At 38.1% G+C, this 25,582-nt stretch overlaps 2 protein-coding genes across 2 annotated transcripts in view; both read right to left on the bottom strand.

The window, feature by feature from the left end:
• The window catches only part of GBP7 (guanylate binding protein 7), a 38,304-nt gene extending 19,792 nt beyond the window's left edge, over positions 1-18,512 (bottom strand). Inside the window, exons 1-2 of the mRNA XM_032155428.2 lie at positions 18,323-18,512; positions 11,570-11,697 (exon numbers count right to left, since the gene is read on the bottom strand). Of these exons, the coding sequence (XP_032011319.1) occupies positions 11,570-11,697; positions 18,323-18,512 (318 nt within the window). The remainder of the gene's footprint in view (positions 1-11,569; positions 11,698-18,322) is intronic.
• GBP4 (guanylate binding protein 4) overlaps positions 18,513-25,582 on the bottom strand; it is a 32,599-nt gene continuing 25,529 nt past the window's right edge. Inside the window, exon 13 of the transcript XR_009213689.1 lies at positions 18,513-18,531. The gene's annotated coding sequence lies outside the window, so the exon portion shown is untranslated. The remainder of the gene's footprint in view (positions 18,532-25,582) is intronic.

Here is a 25,582-nt window from a genome sequence, read left to right as displayed (position 1 = left end):
TTTTCCCAAAATGCTGTGTCTAAAGGAAACACAAATGTAAGCTTTATATGCTTGCCAGCATGATTCAGTGAAATTAAATAAATCAGCTATAGAAAAAGCGCTTAAACATCTCTATTTGCTCTAAAAATATTGTTAATGTATAAAGCCAATCACAAGATAAGTAAGCATATTTCTTCCTTTATGCTTTATCAATGGTGCTGTAACCATTATGAGGACAGCATCTTGGTACGAAGTCTCATGAATGATGCTCTCCACTTTTTGTAGGCAATAAACTTAAATTTTTCCAAACTTGATCTGATACTGTTTGTGACACTAGAAAGCACATTACAGTTAGGACTTAAGAGTCTCCTTTTGATTCATTCACTTCTTAATTCATTCATTTGGTTGTTCATTCACTATTTCAGCTGTAGTATATATAGCTGAAGAGTAGGGCATGTAATAGGAATTTTGAAGATCATGTTAAAGTCAAGCTGTATTTTTGCCATTTATATTGATTTTCTCAGGGCTTCTCTTTCTTTAGATATTAAAAGTAGCAATTGACACTGTCAATGTGTAAAATATTTAATGCAGTGCCTACAGCATAGTAAGTGTGTAGTAATTAGTGAACAATAATCCTTTTGCAAATTTTCTCAATCATGCCTATATTAGGAATGCCAATATTAATCAATTGAATTCACCAAAAATTGTTCAGCTATGTACAAAATGCAGATGCTGCCTTTGGTTTTTGTGGATGCAAAGTTCCATAATCACAAGAAGATGATTTTCAGGAGTGGCAGATAGCATTGTCAACATAAAAATGCAACCAAGATGATAACTTCTGCCAGGAGTGGAACAAAAGTCGTAATGTAAAAAACAAAACAGACAACAATCCAAAAAATGGGAAGTGGGAAGGAAGGAAAATAAAGAGAAAGAAATGCTCTGTGAGTTCAAGCAAGAAGTTACTATGTCTAACTCGAATAAGATGGCAGTAGGTTGAAAAGAGCTGGACGTTAAGGAGTACATAAAATCAGGACTTGTGGAAATGAAAGAATTAAAAAGGTGAAAGACCCAACAGAACCCAAGTCAAAATTGTTAGGGTATGATCATATAATGATATTACAGAGTTATTTAATTCAACTGAATGAGTGAATAGGTATGTGGAGAAGACAAGGCTGGAAATAATATTCAGGGCAAGACATGAAGGTCCCTTAAATAGTATTAAATGCTGACCAAATCCACAAATTCCAAGACCGACAAGTAATTTTGCTTCCATCAAGCATGTATATATTTGTATATTTTTGTCCTTTGAACAGTCACACTTTTGCAAATAAAAAAGTTGATGCACATTACAATCTATTTCAAATCAATATTTCATCTTTGTTGTACACTGAAATGATGATTGATAACTTTAGTACTATATGTTTAAATTCACTGTTTCTAAATGAGACCCCACACACATTTATAATTTTTGCAGTATGAAAGTCAAAAATTCTATTTTCTTTTTTTTGAGATGGAGCCTTGCTCTGTTGCCCAGGCTGCAGTGCAGTGGTGCAATCACTGCAACCTCCACCTTCCAGGTTCAAGCAATTCTTCCACCTCAGCCTCTGAAATAGCTGGGATCACAGGCACCTGCCATCATGCCCAGCTAATTTTTGTATTTTTAATGGAGATGGGATTTCACCATGTTAGCCAGGCTGGTCTTGAACTCCTGACCTCAGGTGATCCACCCACCTTGGCCTCCCAGAGTGCTGGAATTACAGGTGTGAGCCACCACACCTGGCCTCTATTTTCTTTTTTTTTTTTACTTTTAATTTAAGTTCAGGCTTACTCTCAAACAAAATAAAATAAAATAAAATAAAATAAAAAATATTTCATTTTAAGTTCACTGGTGCCCCTAAACTTAATGAAATATCATGAAAGTTAATAAAAGTTTTAAAAAACAAAATAGAGAAAACATTCCTGTCTGACAGCTTTGAGGAGGGTAGTGGTCCTCCCAGCACAGAGTTTGAGATCTGAAAATGGACAGACTGCCTCCTCAAGTGGGTCCCTGACCCCTGAGTAGCCTAACTGGGAGGCACCTCCCAGTAGGGACAGACTGACACCTCATACAGCCGGGTGCCCCTCTGGGACAAAGCTTCTGGAGGAAGGATCAGGCAGCAACATTTGCCATTCTGCAATACTTGCTGTTCTGCAGCCTCCACTGGTGATACCCAAGCAAACAGGGTCTGGAGTGGACCTCCAGCAAACTCCAACAGACCTACAGCTGAAGGCCCAGACTGTTAGAAGGAAAACTAACAAACAGAAAGGACATCCACACCAAAACCCCATCTGTGCATCACCATCATCAAAGACCAAAGGTAGATAAAACCACAAAGATGGGGAGAAACCAGCACAGAAAGGCTGAAAATTCTAAAATTCTAAAAATCAGAGCACCTCTTCTCCTCCAAAGGAATGCAGCTCCTCGCCATTCCTGTAAAAAGAAATGAACAAAGCCTCCAAGCAATATGGGACTATGTGAAAAGACCAAATCTACGTCTGACTGGTGTACCTGAAAGTGATGGGGAGAATGGAACCAAGTTGGAAAACACTCTGCAGGATATTATCCAGGACAACTTCCCAAACCTATCAAGGCAGGCCAACATTCAAATTCAGGAAATACAGAAAACGCCACAAAGATACTCCTCGAGAAGAGCAACTCCAAGACACGTAATTGTCAGATTCACCAAAGTTGAAATGAAGGAAAAAATGTTAAGGGCAGCCAGAGAGACAGGTCGGCTTACCCACAAAGGGAAGCCCATCAGACTAATAGCAGATCTCTTGGCAGGAACTCTACAAGCCAGAAGAGAGTGGGGGCCAATATTCAACATTCTTAAAGAAAAGAATTTTCAACACAGAATTTCATATCCAGCCAAACGAAGCTTCATAAGTGAAGGAGAAATAAAATACATTACAGACAAGCAAAGGCTGAGAGATTTTGTCACCACCAGGCCTGCCTTACAAGAACTCCTGAAGGAAGCACTAAACATGGAAAGGATCAGCCACTACCAGCCCCTGCAAAAACATGCCAAATTGTAAAGACCGTCTATGCTAGGAAGAAACTGCGAGCAAAATAACCAGCTAACATCATAATGACAAAATAATCAACTAACGAGCAAAATAACCAGCTAACATCATAATGACAGGATCAAATTCACACATAACAATATTAACCTTAAATGTAAATGGACTAAATGCTCCAATTAAGAGACACAGACTGGAAAATTGGATAAAGAGCCAAGACCCATCAGTGTCTTGTATTCAGGAGACCCGTCTCCCATGCAGAGACACACATAGGCTCAAAATAAAGGGATGGAGGAAGATCTACCAAGCAGATGGAAAGCAAAAAAAAAATTCAGGGGTTGCAATCCTCGTCTCTGATAAAACAGACTTTAAACCAAACAAAGATCAAAAGAGACAAAGAAGGCCATTACATAATGGTAAAGGGATCAATTCAACCAGAAAAGCTAACTATCCTAAATATATATGCACCCAATACAGGAGCACCTGGATTCATAAAGCAAGTCCTTAGAGACCTACAAAGAGACTTAGACTCCCACACAATAATAATGGAGACTTTAACACCCCACTGTCAACATTATACAGATCAATGAGACAGAAAGTTAACAAAGATATCCAGGAATTGAACTCAGCTCTGCACGAAGAGGACCTAATAGACATCAGAGCTCTCCACCCCAAATCAACAGAATATACATTCTTCTCAGCACCACATCGCACTTATTCCAAAATTGACCACATAGTTGGCAGTAAAGCACTCCTCAGCAAATGTAGAAGAACAGAAATTATGACAAACTGTCTCTCAGACCACAGTGCAATCAAACTAGAACTCAGGATTAAGAAACTCACTCAAAGCCGCTCAACTACATGGAAACTGAACAACCTGCTCCTGAATGACTACTGGGTACATAACGTAATGAAGGCAGAAATAAAGATGTTCTTTGAAACCAATGAGAAGAAAGACACAACATACCAGAATCTCTGGGACACATTTAAAGCAGTATGTAGAGGGAAATTTATAGCACTAAATGCCCACAAGAGAAAGCAGGAAAGATCTAAAATTGACACCCTAACATCACAATTAAAAGAACTAGAGAAGCAAGAGCAAACACAACCAAAAGCTAGCAGAAGGCAAGAAATAACTAAGATCAGAGCAGAATTGAAGGAAATAGAGACACAAAAAACCCTTCAAAAAAATCAATGAATCCAGGAGCTGGTTTTTTTTGAAAAGATCAACAAAATTGATAGACCACTACCAAGACGAATAAAGAAGAAAAGAGAGAAGAATCAAATAGATGCAATAAAAAATGATACAGAGGATATCACCACCAATCCCACAGAAATACAAACTGCCATCAAAGAATACTATAAACACCTCTACCAAATAAACTAGAAAATCTAGAAGAAATGGATAAATTCCTGGACACATACACCCTCCCAAGACTAAACCAGGAAGAAGTTGAATCTCTTGATAGACCAATAGCAGGCTCTGAAATTGAGGCAATAATTAATAGCCTACCAACCAAAAAAAAAGTCCAGGACCAGACAGATTCACAGCCGAATTCTACCAGAGGTAAAAGCAGGAGCTGGTACCATTCTTTCTGAAACTATTCCAATCAATAGAAAAACAGCAAATCCTCCCTAACTCATTTTATGAGGCTAGCATCATCCTGATACCAAAGCCTGGCAGAGACACAACAGCCAAAAAAGAGAATTTTAGACAAATATCCCTGATGAACATCGATGCAAAAATGCTCAATTAGATACTGGCAAACCAAATCCAGCCGCCCATCAAAAAGTGTATCCACCACGATCAAGTTGGCTTCATCCCTGGGATGCAAGTCTTGTTCAACACTTGCAAATCAATAAATGTAATCCATCATGTAAACAGAAACAAAGACAAAAACCACATGATTTTCTCAATAGATTCAGAAAAGGCCTTTGACAAATTCAACAGCCTTTCATGCTTAAAACTCTAAATAAAATAGGTATTGATGGGATATATCTCAAAATAATAAGAGCTATTTATGACAAACCCACAGCCAATATCATACTGAATGGGCAAAAACTGGAAGCATTCCCTTTGAAAAGTGGCACAAGACAGGGATGCCCTCTCTCACCACTCCTATTCAACACAGTGTTGGCCAGGGCAATAAGGCAGGAGAAAGAAATAAAGGGTATTCAATTAGGAAAAGATGAAGTCAAATTGTCCCTGTTTGCAGATGACATGACTGTGTATTTAGAAAACTCCTTCATCTCAGCCCAAAATCTCCTTATGCTGATAAGCAACTTCAGCAAAGTCTCAGGATACAAAATCAATGTGCAAAAATCACAAGCATTCTCATACACCAATAACAGACAAACAGAGAGCCAAATCATGAGTGAACTCCCATTCACAATTGCTTCAAAGATAATAAAATACCTAGGAATCCAACTTATAAGACATGTGAAGGACCTCTTCAAGGAGAATTACAAACCTATGCTCAATGAAGTAAAAGAGGACACAAATGGAAGAGCATTCCATGCTCATGGACAGGAAGAATCCGTATCGTGAACATGGCCCTACTGTCCAAGGTAATTTATAGATTCAATGCCATCCCCATCAAGCTACCAATGACTTTCTTCACAGAATTGGAAAAAGCTACTTTAAAGTTCATATGGAACCAAAAAAGAGCCCGCATCGCCAAGAGAATCCTAAGCCAAAAGAACAAAGCTGGAGGCATCACACTACCTGACTTCAAACTATACTGCAAGGCTACAGTAACCAAAACAGCCTGGTACTGGTACCAAAACAGAGATATAGACCAATGGAACAAGACAGAGCCCTCAGAAATAATACCATACATCTACAACCATCTGATCTTTGAGAAATCTGACAAAAACAAGAAATGGGGAAAGGATTCCCTATTTGATAAATGGTGCTGGGAAAACTGGCTAGCCATGTGTAGAAAGCTGAAACTGGATCCCTTCCTTACACCTTATGAAAAAATTAATTCAAATGGATTAAAGACTTAAATGTTAGACCTAAAACCATAAAAACCCTAGAATAAAACCTAGGCAATACATTCAGGACATAGGCATGGGCAAGGACCTCATGACTAAAACACCAAAAGCAATGGCAACAAAAGCCAAAATAGACAAATGAGATTTAATTAAACTAAAGAGCTTCTGCACAGCAAAAGAAACTACCATCAGAGTGAAGAGGCAACCTACAGAATGGGAGAAAATGTTTACAATCTACCCATCTGACAAAGGGCTAATATCCAGTATATACAAAGAACTTAAACAAATTTACAAGAAAAAAATCAAACAACCCCATCAAAAAGTGGGCGAAGGATATGAACAGATGATTCTCAAAAGAAGACATCTATGCAGACAACAGACACACGAAAAAATGGTCATCATCACTGGCCATCAGAGAAATGCAAATCAAAACCACAATGAGATACCATCTCACACCAGTTAGAATGGCAATCATTAAAAAGTCAGGAAACAACAGGTGCTGGAGAGGATGTGGAGAAATAGGAACACTTTTACACTGTTGGTGGGACTGTAAACTAGTTCAACCATTGTGGAAGTCAGTGTGGTGATTCCTCAGGGATCTAGAACTAGAAATACCATTTGACCCAGCTATCCCATTACTGGGTATATACCCAAAGGATTATAAATCATGCTGCTATAAAGACACATGCACACGTATGTTTATTTTGGCACCATTCACAACAGCAAAGATTTGAAACCAACCCAAATGTCCATCAACGATAGACTGGAGTCAAAAAACATGGCATATATATACCATGGAATACTATGCAGCCATAGAAAAAGATGAGTTCATGTCCTTTGCAGGGACATGGATGAAGCTGAAAACCATCATTCTAAGCAAACTATCACAAGGACAGAAAAGCAAACACCGCATGTTCTCACTCATAGGTGGGAATTGAACAATGAGATCACTTGGACACTGGGTGGGGAACATCACACACTGGGGCCTGCTGTGGGGCGGAGGGAGTGTGGAGGGATAGCATTAGGGGATATACCTAATGTAAATGACAAGTTAATGGGTGCAGCACACCAACATGGCACGTGTATACATATGTAACAAAGCTGCACGTTGTGCACGTGTACCCTAGAACTTAAAGTATAATAAAAAAAAATTTTAAAAAGTACCTTAACTTCCTCGTCTGTGAAGATTTTAAAATGAGATTAATTTTCACTTAGGGAGGAAGCAAAGTGAAGAACACAGATTTCACAGATGGGATGCCTGGCCCAAATTCCAGCTTGACCGCTGGTAGCTGTGTGACCATGGGCAAGTTTCTTTACCTCTCTCTACTCAGTGTCCTTATCTGTCGAGTAGGGATAATAATAGTACATATTTCATAGGGTCATTGTATGATTAAACAAGTTATTATTTATCGAGTGCTTAGAATAGTTCCTGGCACATAGTTAGTGCTATATGTGTTTAGTAAATAACTAAAATTAGAAATAGAGGCGACAAAAAAGGAATAATTTCGCCACAATAAAGGCTTATTTCTTTCCTTTCCAAATGCTTAAAAACAACACTTAAAAAATTTCTTTTGAAAAAAATAGAATTAGTATGTTTTGGCTTTCATACTGCAAAACAGGGGTTTGTTACATAGGTAGACTTGTGTCATGGGGGTTTGTTGCATATATTATTTCATCACCCAGGTATTTAGCCAAGTACCCATTAGTTTTTTTTCCTGATCTTTTCCCTCCTCCCATTATCCACCCTCTGATAGGCTCCAATGTGTGTTATTTCCCTCTATGTGTCCATGTGTTCTCATCATTTAGCTCCCACTTATAAGTAAGAACATGTGGTATTTGGTTTCCTGTTCCTGCATCCATTTGCTAAGGATAATGACCTCCAGCTCCATCCATACCCTGCAAATCATCTTGTTCTTCTTTTATGGCTGCATAGTATTCCATAGTATATATGTACCACATTTTCTTTATCTAGTCTATCATTTATGGGCCTTTGAATTGATGCCATGTCTTTGCTATTGTGCCATAATGAATATTCACGTGCATGTATCTTTATAATAGAACAATTTATAGTCTTTTGGGTACATACCCAGTAATGGCATTGCTGGGTCAAATGGTAGTTTTGTCTTTAGGTCTTTGAGTAGTTGCCACACTGTCTCCCACAATGGTTTAACTAATTTACACTCCCACCAACAATGGATAAGTGTTCCTATTTCTCTACAACCTAACCAGCATCTGTTATTTTTTGACATTTTAATAATAGCCATTCTGACTGGTGTGATCATGATAGTATTGTGGTTTTGATTTGCATTTCTCTAATGGTCAGTGATGTTAAGCTTTTTTTTTCATATGATTGTTGGCTGCATGTATGTCTTCTTTTGAAAAGTGTCTGTTCATGTCCTTTGCCCACTTTTTAATGTATTTTTTTTGTGAATTTGTTTACGTTCCTTATAGATGCTGGATATTAGTCCTTTGTCAGAAGCAGAGTTTGCAAATATTTTCTCCCTTTCCTTAGGTTGTTTGTTTACTCTGTTGATGGTTTCTTTTGCTGTGCAGAAGCTCTTTAGTTTAGTTAGTTCCCATTTGTCAATTCTTGCTTTTGTTACTATTGCTTTTTTGGTGTCTTCATCGTGACATCTTTGCCCATGCCTATGTCCTGAATGATATGGCCAAGGTGGCTTTCCAAGGTTTTTATAGTTTTGGGTTGTATATTTAAGTCTTTAATCCATCTTGAGTTAACTTTTGTATATGGTCTAAGTAAGGAGTCCAATTTCAATCTTCTGCATATGGCTAGCCTGTTATCCCAGCACCATTTATTGAATAGGGAATCCTTCCCCATTGCTTGTTTTTTTTTTTTTTTTTTTTCAGGTTTGTCAAAGATCAGATAGTTGTAGGTGTGCAGTCTTAAATTCTGGTTTATCTGTTCTGTTCCATTGGTCTAAGTGTCTGTTTTTGTACCAGTTCCATGTATTTTGGTTACTGTAGCCTGTAGTATAGTTTGATGTCGAGTAGCATCCAGCTTTGTTCTTTTTGCTTAGAATTGCCTTGGCTGTTTTTTGCCTGAGCTCTTTTTTGGTTCCATATGAATTTTTTAAAAACAGTTTTTTCTAATTCTGTGAAGAATCTCAATGGTAGTTTAATAGGAATAGCATTGAATCTATAAATTGCTTTGGGCAGTAAGGTCATTTTAACAATATTGATTCTGTCTCTCCATGAGGAAGGAATGTTTTTCCATTTATTTGTGTCATCTCTGATTTCTTGGAGCAGTGGTTTGTAGTTCTCCTTGGAGAGGTCTTTTACCTCCCTAGTTAGCTGTATTCCTAAGTAGCAATTATGAATAGGAATTTGTTCCTGATTTGGCTTTCAGCTTGACTATGGTTGGTGTATAGGAATGTTAGTGATTTTTGCATATTGATTTTGTATCCTGAGACTTTGCTGAAGTTGTTTATCAGCTTAAGAAGCTTTTGGGCTGAGACTAAGGGGTGTTCTAGACATATAATCATGTCATTGGCAAACAGCGAGAGTTTGACTTCCTCTTTTCCTGTTTGGATGCCATTTCTTTCTCTTGCCTGATTGTCCTGGCCAAGTCTTCCAATACTATGTTGAACAAGAGTGATGAGAGAGGGCATCCTTGTCTTCTGCTGGTTTTCAAGAGGAAAGCTTACAGCTTTTGCCCATTTAGTATGATGTTGACTGTGGGTTTGTCATATATGGCTCTTATTTTGAGCTATGCTTCTTCAAAACTCTAGTTTATTGAGAGTTTTTACCATGAATGGACTTTGAATTTTATTGAAAGCATTTTCTGCATCTATTGAGATAATCGTGTGGTTTTTGTCTTCATTTCTGTTTATGGGATGAATCACATTTATTGATTTGCATATCTTGATCCATTCTTGCATTCCAGGGATAAAGCCTACTTGATCATGGTGGATAAGCTTTTTGATATGTTGCTGGATTTAGTTTGCCTGTATTTTGTTGAGGATTTTTGCACTGATGTTCATCAAGGATATTGGCCTGAAGTTTTCTCTTTTGTTGTTGTATCTCTCCCAGGTTTTGGTATCAGGATGATGCTGGCCCCATAAAATGAGTTAGGGAGGAGTGCCTCCTCCTCAATTTTTTGGAATATTTTCAGTAGGAATGCTACCAGCTTTTCTTTGTACATCTGGTAAATTCAGCTGTGAATCCATCTGTTTCTGGGCTTTTTTTTTTTTTTTTTTTTGGTAGGTAGGCTATTTATTACTGCCTCAATTTCAGAGCTTGTCATTTGTCTGTTCAGGGATTCAATTTCTTCCCAGTTAAGTCTTGAGAGGGTGTATGTGTCAACAAATTTGTCCATTTTGTGTAGATTGTCTAGTTTATGTCCATGGAGGTTTTCATAATATTGTATTTATGAGGGGTCAGTGGTAACATTCCCCTGTCATTTCTGACTAATCCTATTTTCAATTTATACTCAGACTAATATAAATAAAGGAAAAGACTGCACTTAATACTACAAAGCAAAATTATCTAGAATTAGCCAATTTGCAAATTTTTGTGTGGGGCTAGCTCACGCTATTCTAGAAGTCAGTGATGACTGCATTGCCTAGCCCAGTAAAGTGGGTAAAAACTTTTATAAATGTTCCTGGTATAGCTGGTGGTTTTCTTTTCTTTTTCTTTTTTTTTTTCTTTTTTGTTTTTTGTTTTTTTTTGAGATGGAGTCTCACTCTGTCACTCAGGCTGGAGGGCAGTGGCATGATCTCAGTTCACTGCAATCTCCACCTCCCGGGTCCAAGCGATTCTCTTGCCTCAGCCTCCTGAATAGCTGGGATTACAGGCGCCCACCTCCGTGCCAGGCTAATTTTTGCATTTTTAGTAGAGATGGGGTTTCACCATGTTGGCCAGGCTGGTCTCGGACTTCTGAACTCAGATGATCCACCCGCCTCAGCCTTGCAAAGTGTTGGGATTACAGGCGTGAGCCACCGCGCCCGGCTAGCTAGTGCTTTTCTATGCATTTAAAAACAGATTATTTCAGTGAAACTCTATTTTCCTGATTTCTACCTTCAAGCCTACGAACCCCACACACCTTAACTAGTAGCACCCATTAATCCCACAGGTTACAGCTTCTTCCAGGAAGCTTTCTCCTAAATTCTATCATTGGGTTAGGCCCTCACTTCCAGCATCTGAGCACTCTAAATGGTCACAATGTTGTCTTAGCCACTAGGCTCTGAGCATTTACCTGGTTCACTGATTAGCGTAGAGCTTTGAAATTCAGGATTCTGTATTAATATAGCACACAGCCCTAGACTTCTGCTATGCAGTAAGTATTTATTAAATTTTATAATTCATCCAACTGTTAAAAATAAGAAGATGTATCACCAATAGTCCAAAATATTTGAGCTTCCCAAGAAAGCAAGTCTCAGGAAATGAAATTTAGCTTTGTTTCCCATAATCAGATTTGTGATTTAGGAATAGGCCAGAGAAGTTGGATTGATATTATGCATAAAAACATAAATAGAGCATCAAAGGTAAAGAAGATTTCTCTACGTCTCTTTCTTACCTTTTCCATATCACCCAGGCCCTCCGTGTCCAGAAGGACCAGGGTGTGGTTTGGCTTGGAGGGGTGGGGCACACACCACATCCAGATGCCTTTGGTTTCAGACTTCACTGTGCAGCCCAGAGGGAAGCCTTCAAGGGAAGAGGAGAAACAACATATAGTGACAGCAGAATCCGGGCAGACAAGGCCTATACCGGTTAAATGTATAGGAATGTTAAGTTCCTGGCAGGGGAAACGGGTTGCTTCCATTTCAGCAAAGACAACCAATCAAATCTTTATTTATATAAATGACTTTCTCAGGAAGTACTTGGGTCCCCTATTCACTTCATATCTATATGGGCTCAAATAAGTCATATTACAGAATTAATGTAAACTCTCTTAACCTGTTGCTATGGTCTGAACGTTAGTCCCTCCAATCCTTTCATAGGTTGGAACTTCAGTGAAGTCTGAAACCAAACCCCAAAGTGATGATATTAAGAAGACAAAAGTGGGCTGGGTGTGGTGGCTCACACCTGTAATCCCAACACTTTGGGAGGCCGAGGCAGGCGAATCACAAGGTCAGGAGATAAAAGACCATCCTGGCCAACATGGTGAAACCCCGTCTCTGCTAAAATACGAAAAATTAGCCAGGCGTGGTGGTGTGTGCCAGTAGTCCCAGCTACTTGGGAGGCTGAGGCAGGGGAATCACTTGAACCCAGGAGGCAGAGAGATTGCAATGAGCTGAGATTGCACCACTGCACTCCAGCCTGGTGACAGAGTAAGACTCCGTCTCAAAAAAAAAAAAAAAGAAGTCAGAAGTGATTCAGTCATGAAGGGTCATGTCCTCAGTAATAAAGTTAATGCCCTTATAAAAGGCCTTGAGGGATGAGTTCATGTCCTTTGCAGGGACATGGATGAAGCTGGAAACCATCATTCTCAGCAAACTAACGCAGGAACAGAAAACCAAACATCACATGTTCTCACTCCTAATTGGGGGTCCAACAATGGGGACACATGGACCCAGGGAGGGGAACATCACACACCAGGGCCTGTTGGGGGGTGGGGGGCTAGGGGAGGGATAGCATTAGAAGAAATGCCTAATGCAGATGATGGGTTGATGGGTGCAGCAAACCACAATGACACGTGTATACCTATGTAAGAAACTTGCATGTTCTGCACATATATCCCTGAACTTAAAGTATATATAAAAAAAGACCAATTTCATTGTTCCTTCTGCCCCTTCTGCCATTTGGGGACAATGGGAAACCCCCTCTATGAGTAACAAGCCCTCACTAGACACTGAATCTCCTTGTGCCTTAATCTTGGACTTCCCAACCTCCAGATCTGTGAGAAATAAGTTTTTATTATTTATAAATTACCCTGTCTAATGTATTTTGTCATAGTGGCAGACACAGACTAAGATACCTGTGTATTTTTATGCAACACTCAAGAGGAAGAAAAAAGCATGCATTCATAAGTAAAATTAGAGAAAGGGCTGATACAAGAGGTCCAGGTACTGGGTTCATCTTCATGTAGTGATTCTTTTTCCTTATGCAGGTCCCAAGTTAACAGAAGGATATCCAAATGGAGGAGATTCTGACATGGAAAGGACAGTATAAAGCATCTATTCTAGTATAGTCTGTTGAAATGGCTTCCAGGAGTGGAGTAGTGAGAATAAAATCTTGAAATGTAGTTAAGGAGTCTGTGATTTGAACCCCTGAATATGTAGCCCAGTAGACCAGATTTGTTAGTAACAGAACCCACTGAAGTGTTTCAGATGGATGATGACAAAAATCAAGAAAATATTTAAGAAAATCCATGAGGTATTAGAATACCACAGGAATTAAAAAGTTATACCTTGGACTAGTAAAAGAGTTCTAGAATTTTAAAGGCAGAAAGTGTGAAAGTTGTCAGCATCAAAATGCCAAACTTGAATGAAATGAAGTCAGCAGACCATGAAGGAAAAGCTCTCGCACACACTTTCCTGTGATGGGAACTGCCATTGAAGATGTTGCTAATCCACAGCCTTGCAGCAAAGGCTAATGTTCTGAGGACATCTTTCCAGTAATAGCCAGTCCTAACTGTAAACTTGCAAGTGGTCTAACTTGCAATCACAGTCCCTGAAATCAGGGTGCCTTCTGTGAAGACTCTCTCTTAGCAACAGCCAGCACACATACTAAGTCCTGTGAGTAAGCTCCTGTAGACAAATAAACTTTTGTTTCAAAACACACTGCATGTACTTCTTTTTGTCCTTAAATTTTCCCACTGTCTCAACCACCCTGGATGCACCTATGATTTATTATAATGTGCATACCTGAATTTGGTATGCATCTGGTTCCCTGCTCATTCTTAAATAAACTCATTTCTTTGGAGAACTACTTTCTCTGTTGTTATTTTAGCTTGACATAATCTGGCATCAGAAGTAGGACCCAAAGTGAGCTCATCTTGGAATGGTCATCAGCCCCTGAAACCATGCATGGTATTCACTTGTTGAGCCCTTTGATTTCTTCATTTCCACAGCTGACCTTTTCTACTGTGTTGAGTCTCCACTTGGGTTAAAATCCTTTCTTTTTGTCTAGTTCAGGATCTTATTTGGATAAGGTCACCTCAATAAAAGGCCTTGAATCCCTTCTTAGCCTAAAAACGACTTTGTCTTTTCTGGCAAGCCCTTCACGAGATAAGAACGCTGTCCTTCTGGGGAGTACTCTGTTTTTTTTTTTTTTTTTTAACTTCTGCATGCCTGGTTTAATATTTTGTTTGGTCTGCCTGCTTGATTTAAAATTTTGGTGAATTGAGTCTTTTCTTACTTCTGAACATCTGCCAAGAGCAAAAATAAACGTACCAAACAGTAGGCATGAGTTGACCAATTTAAAGCAATTAAGGCAGTGCCATCATTAATGAGGGACTCCAGTCTCTGAAGATAAAGTATTTTGTGTGAAGGTAAACTGGCCATGGATGGGCAAGGTTACCATTACAGCATCTGCCACACTTAAGAAAGTTTCCATGCAGCAGGGAAAATGTGGTCATGGGTTGGACAACTAAGGCAATGACTGTCCACCAACTAAAATAAATACACTAGACCAGGTACATTGTAAAACAAAACACCAGTCCAAACTCCTGACATTCCTAACCAGATTCATAGGATTTTATTTTTTTCTCTTCAGAGATTAATGAGAAACAAAATGAGATACTCAAATTTAAAGGCATGTCAGAATAATGTTTCTCCTGGGACTCTAGCCAGCTATATTTATGGTCCATCTCATGCACACTTCTCAATTGATGGGGAAATTACACCAAAAGTAGTTTAGAATTACAATGGCCATTATGTGGAACATTCCAGATGAACTTTCAAGAACTGCACTTTAAGAAGAGCATTTAAAATTGGAAGGGATCCCAAACATCTCAGAAACAATGAGATGTATTTCTGATTGGCATATAGAGGCTTCTAACTTCTCTATTTTTGCTCTATTTTTCCTCTTATTTTTTCTCTTGGTTACCTGCCCATTCCTAAGGAGAAAAAAAAGGAAAAGAACTAGATAAGTATTTATAAAAGTTAGGCTCTCCAATCAACTAGGTCTGCTTTTTAACCCCCTTGTGCTTTGGCCAAAATCTAGAGCTCAGAGTAATAATAGGTCTCTCTGTGAGTAGAAAATGTCTTCACTTCCATATGGACCAGAGAAAACAGAAAAACTGAAAATAACCTTTTAAAAAATACTCTTAAAATATTTTCCACCTATGCTGACTAGTTGAGCAAAGCAAAACAGAAAACAAAAGAAAGGTAAATTTGTTACTAAATTCAAGACTGCTTGGAGCATTTATTTTTCCACCAGCTCTAGCTAAAATATAAACATCTAATGAATTAACCACTATACTCATTTGAGACTGAATTTTTTTTAAAAGGAAGACAAATATTTTTACACCTGGTGGCTACCTGTAACCCAATTTTGGAGGCCAAGGTGGGTCACCTGAGGTCGGATTCAAGACCAAATGGAGAAAGGTAGCCGGGCGTGGTGGTGGGCTCCTATAATCCCAGCTACTCAGAAGGCTGAGGCAGGAGAATCGCTTGAACTCGGGAGGCGGAGGTTGCGGTGAGCCGAGATCGCGCCATTGGACTCCAGCCTGGGCAACAAGAGCAAAACTCCGCCTCAAGTTAAAATAATAATAATTAAAAAAACTCCTGTGGAAACTGCAGTTTACCCCAAATTTAGTCCACAGCCTCCACAGAATTAACAGTTAAAGGCAAATGAAAAATCTCAAAAGGTTAGCCATTTGAGCAAGTAACCTTAACTTATTCTATTTTTTCAGAAAAATAAGTTTGGATTTAGCTGTCCTTTTACAAACAAGTGAGTTTGTATCTCTATGTTTTACCGTGTTATGACTAAAATTTTTAAAGTGAAAAACCCTGTGACCTTTGCTTGTGTATGTATTTATGTTTGCATGTTTTGTGTATGTAATAGTTTTCTTCCAAGATATGTGAAAGAGCTCTATTTAATTGGCTTAAAGTGTCAACAAAGCAAACTGAAAAGAGCCTCATGACTATTCTTGCTGTACTTGTATAAATAATCAGGCTTTGTTTGATGAGGTTAAATTTATTCTGCAAACAAAGAAACCTTATCTTGGTAAAAACTGGAATGACTAGAGGAGAAAATTTATAATTAAGAAAGGAAAACTATAGTTCATCTGTCATTAGATTGCAGCCATATGCATTGCTTTTGAGTTTATTATTATTTATCTACAACCTGGACTAAATTTTGAATTCTTCTAGGTTCGTCCAGCCCAATTTTCTGGACTGGAATTGCTAAAATAAAAAACTGCTCTGTTCCTGAAACTCTATACACTAAAGCTACACAACTCAATGTAGATTTCAAGGGATGAGTCTCATGTCTCATGTTTGGGCCACACAAAAAGTTCACCAAACCACTCAATGCCATACCCAAAGACATTTAGTGTGTAAACCAGTATGAGAAGTTGATGGCTTCATGCTATGAACAGCTTTTTCTAAGAATGATAGAACAATACTTATAAAAATGAGACTCTTATCCTTCTTAAATTTTCTTTGCTTGTGCCTTCTTTTTCACTTGACAGGATAATGCTATAGTTATAATTTCATAATCAGCAGCTTCTGTGCATACTTGATGGAATGCTAGATCTGTCATGCCAATCCCAAATTTTTACATGACCTAAGAGATGCTTTCTTCCATGTATTGAATAACTTTGGCAATATTCCTAACACAACTTTTTGTTCAAATTGTACCAGTGATCCCTTTTTACAGAGTTAGAACTCTTGGCTTTAATTTAACCAAGTCATGAGATACTAAATAATAGAATCACTAATCAAACTACATAAAAGACTCAATGCCTATAACAAATCTTACCCAGTTCCACATGGTATTTTAATTTGTTCAATTGGCCTCTTGGTTCAGAACCATCGTCCAAAATGAATTTGTTATGCTCCTGTTGGTTTTGCTTTGCATTATTTTCTTTAAGCTTTGTACCTGTTACCTGTCCGACTTCTGCAGAAATGACACTCCTAACTGAATAATGCTGGCTCAGTACTTAAAGAATATGCCGAAAATGTGGAATTGAAAAAATTGACTTAATAATGAATTCCAGGTAGAATTAGCCTGAAACCCACTCCTTCCAAACCTCCTTGTTGCTCAAATGTGGCTAAAAGGGTTTTGAAAATGACTCCCAGTCACCAATCACTTTCCCCTGACTTGGGTCCACACCAACCAAATCAAGTGCATCCAAGCACTAAGGAACACAAAGTATAAACCTACAGGATGATCGATCAGAGATGCTTTCAGAGAAAGATCTTGATCAAAGGGGGAACTGCAAAATTGTAAGAAGCAAAATGGAGTCACTTATGCCAAACCCTAACAAAATGGAGTCAGGAGTTCATGAAGGAAGGGCTTTCATGTATACTTTCTTGTAGTGGAAATTGCCATTAGGACATTGCCAAACTACAACCTTGCAACAAAGACTACTTCTGTACTTCCAGTAATAGCCAGTCCTAACCACAATCTTGCAAGTGGCCTTACTTGCTGCCATCAGGGTCCCTGCAGTCAGGGTTCTATGAATAAAACTCTCTCAAGGAACAGCCAATGCACATGTCCCCACCTGCAATATGATCCTGTAAACCAATGAACTTTCATTTTACATCAACTGGCATATATGTCTCCTTTTTGCCTTTAAAAGTTTCTCACTGCCTTAACATTTCCAGATGAGTTTATTATTTGTTATAGCATGCATTTCCAGAATTTATAAATCCCCTGCTTATTCCTGAATATATTCATTTCTTTGTAGAGTGACTATCTGTTCTTACTGTGAGTTAACAGAGGAACTCAAGATATGGTAGTCAAATCACTCATTTCCTGAATGATGAAACTGAAGAGTAGAAATAGTAACTGATTGGCTTAGTTAGAAAGACATACAAACTACACTTTAACATCAGCCTTCTGACTGGTAGCTTGGTGCTTTGTAAGCCACACTGAGCCCCTGACACTGGACAACAGTCTCCTGTAAAAGAGATAAGAGAAATTATAACCAATAGTGACTTTAATTACAAAAAATAGAGAAATTAGAATATCCAATATGCATTGAAACATTCATTTTATCTTAAACTTCTGTGGAAGTTTAAGGGTTCACTGATGAATTCAAAGTTAGCTATCAATATTTATCCCCAACACTAACTTTCTCTCATCCCATATTCATACTGGATACTGACTGTGTAACTGGACAGATGGGGCTCATCCATGCTTTGCTGGTGCCACTCACCTTTGTTCTTCCCAGCCAGCTTGTTCATCAGGTAGGATTTGCCTGTGCGGTAGAGGCCCACAATTGCTACCACTACTACAGGCTGTGTAATGGCAGACAGGATTTCCAGAGCTTCTGAATTCACCACCAGATGCCCTTTAGTGTTCTCAACGAGGCACACTGGGCCTGGCATGTGGATCTCTGATGCCATGTTCAGGGCGTTCCTATGTCTGCAAGGAAAAAATGAAGTGGAAAGTAATGTCTGGTCAGTCAGTTGAGCTGAATTCTACAATAGGGCATAAATTTTTGTTTTCTATTCTTGAATATTGTTTCTTGTGCATTTCTAAGAAGACCTGTGGCCCTTTAAGGCTGTCCTATAGACTGGGCCACTGGCTGCCTTTTAAAATAATTTCATTTTGAAATAGACTTACAGAAAAGATGCATGATGGGTATGAAGAGTGCCCATACACCACTTCCCTGGCTTCCCCTAACGTTGACATTTTACTTAACCACAGAACAATTACTGAAACCAGGGTTTTAACATCAATACAGTGATAACTAATCTACACTCCTTATTCACATTTCACCAGTTTTCCACTAATGTCCTTCTGCTTCACGATCCAACCCAGGATCCCTCATTGCATTTAGTCATTATGTTTCTGTAGTTTTCTTGCATCTTTGATAGTTCCTTATTCGTTCTTTGTCTTTCATGTCTTTGACCTTTTAGAATAGCACTGGCCTGTGATTTTGAGGAATATCCTTCAATTTGGAGATTTCTGATGTTTCCTCATTGATTGAAGTTATGCATTTTTTTTGCAAATGTCACAGAAGTGATGTTCTGCCATTTTCAGTGTCTTGTATTAAGGGATTCATGATGTTAACATTACTTTTTCTGGTGCTATGACCTTAACTTTGATCACTTGGTTAAAGTGCTTGCGGCCAGATTTCGCCACCTTAAAGAGTTATGTGCCACTTTGTCGCTAAAAAGTTTCCATTTTGAGAAACAGTTTGGAGACTATGCAAATACAATCTTATCATACTCTGGTTTTCTTTTTTTCAGCCACTACTTTTAGTTTTTATTGATGATTCTTTTTGTGGTGTTTGCCTAAAGAGGATTTTCTATTATAGTCTTTCTTTCTATATTTATTAACTGGAGTTCTACCATGAGCAAGGGCTGTTCCTTCTTTATTTATTTTGTTTGCTCATTTAATCATTTACTTGTATCAATACAGACTCAGAGATATTAGTTTTATTCTGAGGGTTTCAATACTTTACTGTCAATATTTATTTTGTTACTCAACTTGTCCTAGATTTTGTCACTGAGAGCTTCTTCAAACTGGATCCATTTTTTTTTTTACATGCTTCCATCATATTTTCAGTGCTTCTTTCCTTTTTGGCTCCACAATATATTCTAGAAAAAATATCTGTATTTTTCCTGCTTTATCCCTAGAATCCAACATTCCTCCCAGTATCTTTGGTTTCTTTTACTGGATAATGGTACTTTGACACCAAGATATCACTCTAGGTGTGTTCATTTCTAGACCCACTCAGAGGCAAAGTTAAGAAATATATGTATGTATACTAGGACACATCTATATTTATTTTTATCTGTACATTTCTATAATAAAGCTTGAGATTCTGTTGATATTTCCAGTTCCAATCCAACACATCTGAGCTTATTCAAACTTTTGACTTTCCTTTTTAAACTATTTTCTCCAAGTAAGCTAGACTTTGGTCTTCTAATACATAATACATTTGTTTCCTTGCCCAATCCTAGTATATTCATATAGTAGTTTCAAAATTGATAATAAGTCTGTGGAAAAATAAATTTACTTCCTGTAGAAAATTATTAGTGTACAGTTCTTTTGGTCTTTAGCCTTATATACACACTCAGAACATTGCACTCCAAAGTTGCTTAGGTTAGTTTTTTCCTTCTCCACCTTCTTCAGTGTGGTTAAATTATTCATTTGTAAAACAGTTAGTTATATTTGTTACTGTTTGTGTTTCATGTTGGCCTCCCTCACATCTTGGTATCTTGGTTGATTTTAAGTATGATTTATTTTTTAAGTTTGTGAAACATCATGGTTCTGAAATTCAGAGCTTTTCAAAAAGTTACAGTCAGAGAAGTGTCACTTTTCCTTCATCTTATCACTCCACTCCCATTGCAGTGGTCTTCTATTCTTTCTACCACATTCCCACCCATCCTCCATAGATCCCCAATCTTGTTAGTTTCTGGTTTACCCTTCTGGGATTTTCTTTTCTCAAATGAAAATGTACATATTTTCTTTTTCACATTTTCTAACACAAAGATCACATCTTATAGAGATTTGGAAATCCCTCCACATCTGTTCATAGAAAGCTTTTAAAATCCTTTTAACATGTATCTACTCCTTTATGTGGATTATACCCCAGTTTATTCAATCACTCTTCAATGTATGGGCATTTAGATTGTTTCAAATATTTTGCAATTACAAACAATGCTGCAATGAATAACTCTGCTAACTTTATGCATGTGTATTTTTATATTGTTACAAGAGTAATTTCAGGATAGATTCCTACCAACGGGATTGCTTGGTCAAAAGATGAGAGTATACAATTTTGTAGATATTGCCAAGTTCCTCTACAGAAAGTTGTACAAGGTTGCATTCCCACCAGCTCATCTGGTATGTCATTTTCCAGAAAATGGAATTTTTCCGAGGTGCCCCGCTTGCTCTTCTGACTTAATTACAAAATTTCCTTTGGAAGCTTTTCACGTTCACATTTAGATCTTTGGACTGAGCAAAGCTAAGCTCGCTGAGCTCATGTATATAGTAATAGTAATCTTCACCTGAGGAACACTGTGTCATACATATCTCTATACTTTGAAACATAGATACCATTCTAACCCATCCTTGGTCCTGATTTCTTGTAAGCCCCTCTGTGGGCAGGGTCTGGTCAGACTGTGGGACTCAGGTTACCCAATGACTTCCTCCTCTCACTGTGCATCAGCATTCACATGTTATTCAGGCAAGCCTGATAGCTCGCACCTGACACTTACTCTGTTGATTTTTGACTCGATTATGTTAACAGATTTTGAATTCTCTGCATTTTAAGATTGATTCTTTATTACCTCCATGTATATCAGTCTGCATATTGTTTTTAATTATTTCATGTAATGAAGTCACAGCATGAAACATTCTTTGAAAAACCATGGCTTATTTTTCATCTGATCTCTGCTGTATAGAGAGTAGCATATGCACAATTGTAATCATGCTATCTTTATCCAGGGCTTGATAAATTCAATATTTTGATAATTTTGTAAAGTTAAAGGAGTGAAAAGCCTTCTTGTAGTAATGCTTTAATTTTGTGTTTTTAAGTTGAATGTCTCAATCCTTATAACTTATGTGATCATGATACAAAATATAAAATCTCCTTAAGATACAAGCAAATATAGATGATAGATACTGCAGTTTTCATTTTTATCCTATAGTAAAGAGTGGTTTGCTTCCACTATAGAGTTGGTTACTTCTGATTTGTTCCTCTGGAGGCTTGTATTAAATTATCTGACTTCCCATCGCTTCAGCAGAAGTTGGAAAAAAAGCCGTTTATTTTTCTGTGATCATGCCCCATTTCCTCTTACAGCAATGGCCTACAGGATCTGCTGGCAAGCAAGAAGGGCAAACCAGAAACTAAAAAGATTCGGTATCTATGGAAGATGAGTGAAAACAGAGTATGGGTCTGTCCGATTCTATAGCATATACTATGCTACCATAAAATAGGAATCAATCAATCACCGGCTCAGAAAGGTGGTGGCACAAAGAGGTTATAAGCTCCTCTATTATAATAATGTGTTGCCTCTTTTTGCAGATCCCAAGTTGCCTACCTTCATTTACCTAGAGCTATTAATGTTGGCAATAAAGAAAGTGACAGAGTCTATTAGGCAGATATTTAAAGACAACAGTAATTTAAGATGGTGTCAGAAAAGAAATAACAATCTTAGAACACTGGCTTCTCTGAAAATCTGTTCCACCTCTACTGAAGCCTAATCTGACACAGCAGGAATTAGAGCATACTAAGGGACACGCAGCCACCTAAGAGGCCAGGATTTCATCTGGACTTGTATCCTGTAGCTGGCTCAGCTGCAGCCTATCTTGGGGGTGGTCAACTTAGAGAAAACTAATGGATCCTTATAAATCATGAAATCCTTATAAGTCCTAGTCTTACCCAGAGTAGAGATCCTCTGGACTTGGTAAGAAGGCAGCTTCAATGAGAAAGTTACGAGTCTTTATTCTCTTCTCTTTAGTTCTGAATTTGGCTGCACTGATTTCTCCCCCCTTTTTTCTTGCTGGAACTTTGGACTTTTACCTTACCTCTCCAATGTCATGGAGCTTTCCAGACTTTCTAGAGACCTGTATTTATACTGTAAAAAACAATGCAACCTCTGCAAATAAATAGATTAATATGACAGTCCATGATTTAGCAGCCATAAAAGAAATTGCTGACAGCTGTGCTAGTGAGAGGATTTGACATTTCTCAAACAGAATCTTCCAATGTTATTATTGGAAGAGATCTTAGAGACAGCTTGCAATTATTAAAAAATCTTCAATGAATCGTTTAAAATAATGACATTCATCTCATGTTTGTGGGCCACGTTGAGAAGTACAGGAATGAGAAAGCTTAATATAATATTATTTAGGTTCCATTGGCTTGAATATTAGACTCTTTTAAAATGGACCTCATTATTTGTGTTTGATAATGAGGACTGTAAGTGCCCTGAGGGAATGTCCACGTCTTATACATGTTTGAATTATTAGCACCTAACTCAGGTCTTGGCACTTAACATTTAATAAATAATAATGAAGATAGTACCCGTTTTGTTTACATAGATTATCCCGTTGTATTCTTATCATGAATACTTTTACCACATTGTTAAAAGAGAGATTTAATACTTTGTTACAATTACAGAGCTACTAAATAAGATTTGGGCCCAAGAAGTCTTGCTGTCAATCACTTCATTAAAATACCTCTGTGTTTGCTGAGTGTACAATAACAATGTTTTCTCCTTATCAGTTCCATTCTAGGCCATATTCTTTACACATACCATTTTAAATATCAAAATACCTCAAGATAAAGGTTGTTTAGTATCCCCGTTGTCCAAGGGGGAAAAATAATCAGAAAACGGGTAATTAATATGTCTAACTAAAGTCATTGAGCTACACACCAAGGTAGCAAGTAATTGAGATTCAAACTTGAAAATCCATTTGATTAAAACCACATTGATTCTCTACTGCACATTGTCTCTAAAAGAGAGGAAGGTGGGAAGCGGGGAAGAGAGAGAGAGAAATGGGAGCAGAGGGTAAGACCTGCGTGTGTGTGTGAATATTGATGAGATTTAAAGTGAAAGTAAGGCAGGGTTATTTCAAAACAGAACTATTGCTAGGAAATCACCTGCTTCTTCTAAGCAATAAAATCTATTGTTTATATCATGCAAACAAAAAATAGCCCCAGGCAAAACTGAATCTTTGTGAATCATGTATAATTTAAGGGTACATAAATTTACAAGAAAAAAAGATCCCACTTTCCCAACTTTTTTTTTGAGACAGAGTTTCTCTCTTGTTGCCCAGGCTGGAGTGCAATGGCACAATCTTGGCTCACTGCAACCTCCACCTCCTGGGTTCAAGTAATTCTCCTGTCTCAGCCTCCTGAGTAGCTAAGATTACAGGCATGAGCCACCAAGCCTGGCTAATTTTGTATTTTTAGTAGAGATGGAGTTTCTCTATGTTGGTCAGGCTAGTCTCGAACCCCCAATCTCAGGTGATCCACCCGCCGCAGCCTCCCAAAGTGTTGGAATTACAGGTGTGAGCCACAATGCCAGACCCCAGCTTGTTTTTAAAGTGTTTCTTTGGAGACAAGTGGGCCAGAGTCCTTTCTTTAACCTTTTGAATATAAATAGAGCTTTCTAGGGGCTAAATATCATTGCCAGCTTTACAACCCAGAGATGTCTTCAAGAGTCTGGGCTCCATGCCTTTTGAAATGGAAATATCCAGAAAGACAGAGACCCAGGCTTCCTGACACTTTGGGAGCTTAAGCCCGGTGCCTATCCTGTCTGTAGCCATTTCTTCCAAGGGAGATAAATTTTAATATTCTTTCAGATAAGCAAATAGCTACCACATTTCCAAGGTGAGCATAGGATGAAGAATAAAAGGAAGGTATAGCAAAGTTCAGGATGTACCAGCAAATTGTGTTGTCAATTCTCTAATGGGAAAATAGGATGGCATTGATCCTAAGGAAACATGTTATATAAACCAGCTAAAAATAATGCAGTGTAAATGCTGGGCGAGGTGGCTCACACCTGTAATCCCAGCACTTTGGGAGACTGAGGTGGGTGGATCACTTGAGGTCAGGAGCTTGAGACCAGCCTGGTCAACACAGTGAAACTCCGACTGCAAAAATACAAAAAAATTAGCCAGGTGTGGTGGTACATGCCTGTACTCCCAACTACTAGGGAAGCTGAGGCAGGAGAATCGCTTGAACCTGGGAGGCAGAGGTTGCAGCGAGCCGAGATAGCACCACTGCACTTCAGCCTGGTGACAGAGTGACAGTCTCTCTCAAAAAATTATTTTATAAAACATGAATAAGAAAAGACACTACATCTGCATTTTATATATATTTGATATGTAATTTTAATGTGTAAGTAAGAAATGCTCGCACAGGTTTGGGTCTGGTGGCTCACGCCTATAATCTCAGCTACTTGAGAGGCTGAGGTAGGATAATTGTTTCAACCTGGGAGGTGGAGGTTGCAGTGAGCCCAGATCGTGCCACTGCACTCCATCCTTGGCAACAGAGTGAGACCTCCTCTGAACAATAACAACAACAAACAACAAAAATAAAAATAAAATAGTGCAGTATAAAGAGATCTTATGTGTTAAGATGTATAAATACTGTGAACTTTCAACCTGATTTTGCAGTCATTTGCGGAACACCTATCTGCTTGTATTTGGTTCTTGTTAATAATAAAACAGTGTTCCATTTTTTCTAAATCTTTGTGGAGGTGACATTTTTGGCACAACTTTTATTTCACCAACAATATGAAAGAATTAAATTTACTACTTTTCCTACATACACCTTTCCAGAAAAACTAAAGTTGTTACCTATAGATAAATTTAGATATGTTGATTAATTCAATTCATGGTAGATATACAATAGTTCTATTTATTAAAAACCTAGGAATCAATGACAAAGAACAAAAGCCTAGTAGTAGGATATCTACTGTAAAATTAACAGTATTTCTAACTCATTGAT

Source organism: Hylobates moloch, unplaced genomic scaffold (assembly GCF_009828535.3).
Source record: "Hylobates moloch isolate HMO894 unplaced genomic scaffold, HMol_V3 SCAFFOLD_5, whole genome shotgun sequence".
Classification (NCBI taxonomy): domain Eukaryota; kingdom Metazoa; phylum Chordata; class Mammalia; order Primates; family Hylobatidae; genus Hylobates; species Hylobates moloch.
This window is presented reverse-complemented; position numbering and strand designations above follow the sequence as displayed.